Consider the following 7,801-nt stretch of genomic DNA (forward strand, 5'->3'; position numbering starts at 1 on the left):
GGCACTGGTGCAGATGTGTAGGTGGGGGAAGTGGCCCTGAGTGTTCAAAGTGGAAAACTGGGGTCATAATTTCAAGACTTTTTCCATCCCAAATGACAGTTCTCCCAGGGGAAAAAAATTGCTGAGCCATCCCTGCACAGACGACTTCCTCAAAGATCAGTTTAATTGGGTTCCTCGTGATTTTCCAAACACTTCAGCAGTTTTAGTAACTGGCATGGACATAACTCCTCTAAACGAGAGAAGTCACAGAGGAGAGGCAGCAGATGCTGTGGGACCTGAGGCTAACCAGAGCCGCCCAACAGGAGGAAGAGGAAATGACCCCCTTTAGCCACCTGACTTGTGGAGGCATTGTGTCCCGGCTAGGCTGCCCGCCCCCTCTGCCAGCATGCACTCGGTTCTAGTCCTTCCTGGCCTTATGTCCTTCTATTCTAGGTTTTGTCTTTCTCCTGTGCTTAGTGACATTATCAATGGCAAAGTATCTACATCCTTCCTTGCTCTTTGTATTTAGATTTGTGTAGATTTTCTCAGATTTTAATTTGTGTTATTTGCATTTTTTCTCCACCATCAGGAATAAAGTTAGGGTGAATACGTTAAGCCTGTGTAATTTCTTGTGTGTGCCGGTCGAGCTGGATAAACTCCCTAGGTCAGGAAATGCTTGCAGATTTGACAGGTTCGTCCACACGGCATGCATGAGTCCCAGCCGTTGACGGTGACGGGGGCATCCCACGGACCGAGCTCCTAAGTCCCCGGTGCCTCACAAGAGAAAAAGCGACTGCGGCATGCCAGCCTGCCACCCATCAGACCGCCGCACTCCTGAGCTAAGCCAGAGACCCAAAGGCCTCTGAACACTCCTGAGAGGAAGTGGGGCCTCTGGGGGCCCATGGCGATGTGGGTTCCCCAGTGCTGGCGTATTGCTGACATCTCCCCGGTCCCTGCCCCCCGCCCCCACCCAGGGTGCTGGTGTCCTCAGTCGGTGCTCATGAACGGAACGATTGCGCCCATTTCCTAGTCATTCTGCTTTCTTGCTTGCCTTCGACTTGGAGTATTGGCCTCAGCCTGTTCTCCCACCTCCCTTCCCAGGGCTGGCCCTCACGCGTGGCTTCTGCGAGGCAGGCAGGGGCCGTCTGCGTGGGTCTCCCCCAGAAGAGCATCCAACCAGAACTCCAGCTCCCGCACCAGCTGCTCCAGCTTCCGCACCTCTTCCTCCAGCTTCTCCAGGAACGCATGCAGGCTGGTCTTCATCCAGTTTCTGAGGGCCTTGAGGGGCGCGTCCGAGGGCTCGGGGCTCTGGTACTCCATCCCCTGGAGGGCAGACCCCCACATTGTGTGTGGAGGAGTTTCCCATGGTTTCTGCATTCCAGAGACTTCCCGGGCCTTTGCACGCAGTGTCCAACAACTACCCAGGCTCGCTTACTAGTCAGTGCCCATTGGCCCTCCCTGGCCCAATGGCCACTGCTGTGCTCGCCAACTCCAGAGCCCTTCCTCCACTGCTGCTCAGTGACCCCAGAGCCCTTCCTCCACTGCTGCTCAGTGACCCCAGAGCCCTTCCTCCACTGCCATCTCAGTGACCCCAGAGCCCTTCCTCCACTGCCATCCCAGTGACCCCAGAGCCCTTCCTCCACTGCCATCCCAGTGACCCCAGAGCCCTTCCTCCACTGCCATCCCAGTGACCCCAGAGCCCTTCCTCCACTGCCGTCTCAGTGACCCCAGAGCCCTTCCTCCACTGCTGCTCAGTGACCCCAGAGCCCTTCCTCCACTGCCATCTCAGTGACCCCGGAACCCCTCCCTGTCATCTAAGAGACCCCAGAGCCCTTCCTCCACTGCCGTCTCAGTGACCCCAGAGCCCTTCCTCCACTGCTGCTCAGTGACCCCAGAGCCCTTCCTCCACTGCCATCCCAGTGACCCCGGAACCCCTCCCTGTCATCTAAGAGACCCCAGAGCCCTTCCTCCACTGCCATCTCAGTGACCCCGGAGACTCTTGCTGCCATCTAAGTGACCCCAGAACCCCTCACTGCCGTCTAAGTGACCCCAGAACCCCTCACTGTCATCTAAGAGACCGCAGAACCCCTCGCTGCCATCGCAGTGACCCCAGAACCCCACGCTGTCATCTCAGTGACCCCAGAACCCCACGCTGTCATCTCAGTGACCCCAGAACCTCTCTCTGCCATCTCAGTGACCCCAGAACGCCTCGCTGCCATCTCAGTGACCCCAGAACCCCTCGCTGTCATCCCAGTGACCCAGAACCCCTCACTACCCTCTCAGTGACCCCAGAACCCCTCACTACCATCTCAGTGACCCCAGAACCCCTCGCTGTCATGTAAGTGACCCCAGAACCCCTCGCTGTCATCTCAGTGACCCCGGAACCCCTCCCTCTCATCTAAGTGACCCCAGAACCCTTCGCTGTCATCTAAGTGAACCCAGAACCCCTCGCTGTCATCTCAGTGACCCCAGAACCCCTCGCTGTCATCTCAGTGACCCCAGAACCCCTCCCTGTCATCTAAGTGACCCCAGAACCCCTCGCTGTCATCTCAGTGACCCCAGAACCCCTCGCTGCCATCGCAGTGACCCCAGAACCCCTCCCTGTCATCTAAGTGACCCCAGAACCCCTCGCTGTCATCTCAGTGACCCCAGAACCCCTCGCTGTCATCTCAGTGACCCCAGAACCCCTCGCTGTCATCTCAGTGACCTCAGAACCCCTCGCTGCTGTCTCATGACCCCAGAACCCCTCACTACCATCTCAGTGACCCCAGAACCCCTCACTACCATCTCAGTGACCCCAGAACCCCTCCCTGTCATCTAAGTGACCCCAGAACCCCTCCCTGTCATCTAAGTGACCCCAGAACCCCTCGCTGTCATCTCAGTGACCCCGGAGCCTCTCGCTGCTGTCTCAGTGACCCCGGAACCCCTCGCTGCCGTCTCAGTGACCCCGGAACCCCTCGCTGCCATCCAGTGACCTGGGGAGCCACAGCACTCTGGGTATAGCCACATTCCTGGATCCCTTCTGACATCTCCCAACTTCTTCCTGAAACAGATAAAATGCTAGCCTGGAGCAGCTGAGAGACACAACCATCGTGGGGAGGGGAGGGATGGAGGGAAGGCTGGAGGCCCTGGGCAGTCACCACCTTCAGAAACCCCCACTGACTGCTTGGCTCGGGTTCCTTTGTCAGACAACAGAATGCTCACCTGAAATCCCCGTGCCAAGGTACAGGAGCAGGACCAGCAGTGCCAGCAGGGTCTGGCGGGAGAACAGAGAAAGGTGAGTCCTCCAGAGGGTGGGGAGGAGGGAGAGTTCTCCAGAGGACAGGGAGGACGGTGAGTCCTCGGGTCCCTGAGAGAGCCGGGCATGGTCGTAAGGTACACCACAGAGTATAACTCGATTTCTCCTCCTCTGATTCACACTGCTCAATACCAAACTCAAAACCATTGCAGAAAGGCAAGCCTCTCCCTCCTTTCTTGATGCGGAGGAGTCAAATCTCACCCTTCACTTGTTTTTTTTTTAATTATTATTGTGTTTTGAGAAGGCGCCTTGTTAACTTTTTGTCACAGTTGCCCCATTCCTGTCTCTCTGCCTCAGACAGCTGGGATTACAAGCATGCACCACCACACGCAGCCCGTGGGAGGAGGAGTTAGAACAAAAGATGAACAATTTGCCTCTCCCACAGAAAACTGGGGTGTATATAGCAACTTTATAAACTTAAATGAATTATTTAGTAACTAAGCATTGCGTTTCAAACACACAATGAGTTTAAAAAAAAAAAGGCCAGACATATAGGTAAACAAGGTATGACTCAACTGAAATTTTGGAGTAAGCTCATGCCTGTAATCCCAGTTACTCAAGGGGCTGAGATCCAAAGATCTTGGTTCAAAGCCACCCTGGGCAGACAAATGCCCCACTCGCTGTTTGTGTTGGCCCTTCCGTGTGGTCAAGTCCCTGCACTACCCTAGGCACTGAGGACGAAGCAGGAAGCAGAGCAGGGCCATGGCCCTCTGGCTGGCCGTGAAGAAGGGGTGACGCGGGATGAGGCACCCAGGTGCTCCACCCATGGTGGGGTGCGCTTGGAGGGGTTGCGCCCTCTAGGTTTGCCAGGAGGAGCATGCGTGTGCGTGTGCAGCCTCACCTGCTTCCTGTCCTCACCATGGCCGCTCCGTCTCGGTTCAAGCAGCTGAGCTGCCTCTTGCTCCCTGCCACCCATCTGTTGGATGGCCATGTCCCCAGGCTTGGCCGAGGAGGGGCTGAGGTGCCCCAGTGGGCGAGCAGAGGGATGCACTCCTACCCCTGTCACCAGGAAGCCCCCAGTCTTGGCTTCTGATGTCACAGAAGGGAGGGGACAGCCAGACCCACCTCCCCCCCTGGGCCCCGCCTCCCCTGTGAACCCCATTCCACCCTGGCCGTCCTCACAAGGCCTCCTGAGTGACTGCAGGCAGTGGACAGTCTTTCATGAGGTTTTGTCGCATTTCTATCTTTATCCAGGAGCCAGGAGCCCCCTCCCCTGCCCACTCTCCCCAGGTCACGTCTTGGTCACATCCAGCCAGGACACTGGCATGGTCTGCTAGTCTTTTCAGCACACGCTGGTGTTACTGTGCCTGATTGTGTGTGTTTGCTTGTGAAGTTATGTCCCATCACTGGTCTGGGCACTGATTACAGAACCAGAGCACAGGGGCTCCAGTCCCACCACTGCTGCCCCAACTCCTGAAAGCCACACACCTGGCCTGTTACCTCCTATCATGCTGTCGCCTCCTGTGAGGGAGCATGGGATTCTTTCTGGAGCCACCACACAAGGCTCTTAACCCAAATTCTTAATTTAATGGCATCTATGATGCCCTATACTCCAGCAGGTGATACAGATTCCAGGGGTGGGGGCGTAGTTAATACAGATTCCAGAAGTGTGGGGTGGCCTGGGGATGAAGCACCCAGGCATAGTTAATACAGATGCCAGGGGTGGAGACAACGTGGTTAATACAGATTCCAGGGATGGGAGTGTGGTTAATACAGATTCTAGGGTTGAGGGGAAATTTCCCAGCTTAACACCTTATCTTGGGGCCAGGCTCTATCTAAAGATGTAAGACTCTGGGCAGGAAGGGACAAGGCTGGGCCTTTCCCAGACCTGACCCCTAGCTGCTCAGAGGTGGAGAGAACAGGGCGTGTGTACTCCTGGAGTGGGAGTGTGCTACTCGCTGTGGTGGGAGTTTCCTTCCAGGGAAAGGGGCTTTCTCTCCTCTGCACTGAGCAACCACTAGTGCTAAGAGACTGGAGTGCATGTGCTGTCAAAGCCATAAAGCCAGGGACTGTCTATCTCCTGTCCTTCAGACCTGAGCTCAGCCAGGGGCCTGGAGCTTAGTTGTGATCGAGACTGGTTCTGAAGAAAAGAAATAACCAACCCTTTGGAGTTGAAGGCATGGCTCAGTTGGTAGAGCACTAGCTAATGGGCCGAAGTTTCAGGTGCCTGGTATCCCACCCAGACAAAAGAAAAGGAATAGAAGAAGAAGAAAAAGAAAGAAAGGAAGAAAGAAGGAAGGAAGGAAGGAAGAAAGGAAGGAAGGAAGGAAGAAAGGAAGGAAGGAAGGAAGGAGAGAGGAGGAAGAAGAAAAGTCTTGTTAACAGCTGCCTTTGGGCCTGCCTCTGGGAGCACACAGCCAGAGGGCCTAGAACATCAGGCCAGCCAGAGCAACGAATGTGGACATTCATGCATGGCCTCGCATACACCTGCCTGCGAGGGACACGGGCCACACCAAACATACCCTCTGCATGGCCCATTAAGCAGGCCGCGAAAAGAACTGGGAGCGGCAGAGCGGAGGGAAAGGAGTAGGATTAATTTATGAGGCGCTCTGCTGCCTGGATGGCTCATGCACCCCGTGCTGGCAAGCCTGCCCTGCGATGTGCTTCTAGACTTACTGTACTTCCACATCCAGGGCTCTTTTGTAACATGCCAAATATCCCGTCGTTATTGTTCTAGGCACCTCCTGTTGGTCATTGGACCAATTTATTTCAGTCGGAATTTCAGGACCAGACACAACTCTTATTACTCACTGCTTCAGAGAGGGAATAAAAGAGCAATTGATATTTGGAAAAATGAAAAATATGTCCAGAACACTTTAGGCCCTGAGGCCAAGAAGGAAAAAAATGAGGGTGGGGGCAGGAGGGGAAATTGGGCAGGCTTACCTCGTGGTGCACCCGGAGCCTGGCCTGTCTCAGAGACGTAGAGTCTCCAATGTCTGCAGACAAATGGATCAGTGACAGAGCTGAGAATTCCTGACACCTGCGTCCTTCCACACAGGATGTGGGAAAGACTGTGACGGGGAGGCTGCCCCTCGAGTAGACTGTGCTCAGGTGGGGCTCGGGTCAGAGCGGCCGAGGCCAGCGTGGCCAAGGGAGAATCCCCAGAGGGACTGTTAAATTCCTAAGTCTGCATATCTTAAACCCAGACTGCATGGGAGATTTGCCCACGTCCAGGCGTCTGTGTTTCCATGCTTCCGGGACTTTCTGTGATGTAGCTGTGGCGAGGCCTGAGCTGTGAACGCCTGGAAGACTTGGCTGTGTGACCATGCACCTTTCCAGGTGTCACTTTGCTCATAGGTCCTTGTGAGGACAGAAGTGCCGTGTGTGCAAGCTGCTTGTGGTGAGGGCTATGGTGAGGGCTATGGGCTCCTCTCCCTGTGTGTCTTCTGCCCGGCGTGGAGCACTGTAGTCCTGTCGGCAGGTGGAGACAGGAGATATCATCTGAGCATTCCAGCATCCCCATGCCTTCTCCTGGGGCCCAGACTGTGGTGCCCTCGATGAAAACAGTGTTGTCACCAGAATGTGGAACTGCAAGACTTCTTCCCTCAGCAGAGGGCCCTGCAGGGACCTGGGCCATGGAGCCCAAGGGTTTGGGACACAGACTGGACCCTGGGAAGCTGGGCTGCAAGATCACTCTCCCTCCTTTCCCTCCCTCTCTTTCTGTCTCTCTGTCTCTGTCTGTCTGTCTGTCTGTCTCTGTCTCTCTCTTGTCTGTGCCTATGAGCTGGTGGGCAGATCCTGGAGTGCCCGGTGTCAGGCAAGCTTGGCCATGGGAGATATCTAGGTGTGGCTGCTAGGCCTTCTAGATTGAAATGGCTTTAAGAAGAGCAAAAAGTCTATGGGGTCTTTTAAGGCTTAGAGTGCTGTTCAGTCCTCTGGCTCCCTTCTCATGGGCCAGGCTGGGGTCAGGAAGCCTGAGTTTCTGTGCAGGATACCACCTCAGACGGCGCCAGCAGCTTCCCAGCTGGAACCAGCCTCCACAGACTTCCAGCCTGGCCTTTCAGGGAGGAGAGCAATCGCAACACAATGGCTGCGTGTCAGGTGTGTCTTTACCAGGAACTCCATGGATGTCAGGAAGGCTGTGGAGTCGGGAACACTGTGGAGCCCAGAACACCATGGGGTCAGAAGCACCATGGATGGGAGGAAGGCTGTGGAGTCGGGAACACTGTGGATGTGAGGAAGGCTGTGGATAGGAGGAAGCCGTGGATAGGAGGGAGGCTGTGGATAGGAGGAAGGCCGTGGATAGGAGGAAGGCCGTGGATAGGAGGGAGGCCGTGGATAGGAGGGAGGCTGTGGATAGGAGGAAGGCCGTGGATAGGAGGGAGGCTGTGGATAGGAGGAAGGCCGTGGATGGGAGGGAGGCCGTGGATGGGAGGAAGGCCGTGGATGGGAGGAAGGCTGTGGATGGGAGGAAGGCTGTGGATGGGAGGAAGGCCGTGGATAGGAGGAAGGCTGTGGATAGGAGGAAGGCCGTGGATAGGAGGGAGGCTGTGGATAGGAGGAAGGCCGTGGATGGGAGGGAGG

General features: G+C 55.8%; 1 protein-coding gene across 1 annotated transcript; it reads right to left on the bottom strand.

The window, feature by feature from the left end:
* Window positions 1–963: 963 nt before the first annotated feature.
* On the bottom strand, window positions 964–4,251 carry Smim23 (small integral membrane protein 23). The gene is made up of 4 exons (XM_090320809.1): window positions 4,119–4,251; window positions 3,184–3,235; window positions 2,955–3,022; window positions 964–1,287 (listed from the first exon to the last, which is right to left on the bottom strand). The coding sequence occupies exons 1-4, from the start codon at window positions 4,206–4,208 to the stop codon at window positions 1,090–1,092; spliced, it is 408 nt and encodes a 135-aa protein (XP_090176935.1). The 5' UTR covers window positions 4,209–4,251; the 3' UTR covers window positions 964–1,089.
* Between the last annotated feature and the right edge of the window lie 3,550 nt (window positions 4,252–7,801).

The sequence above is a fragment of the Megascapheus bottae genome, chromosome 29 (assembly GCF_031878675.1).
Source record: "Megascapheus bottae isolate mThoBot1 chromosome 29, mThoBot2.hap1, whole genome shotgun sequence".
NCBI lineage: Eukaryota > Metazoa > Chordata > Mammalia > Rodentia > Geomyidae > Megascapheus > Megascapheus bottae.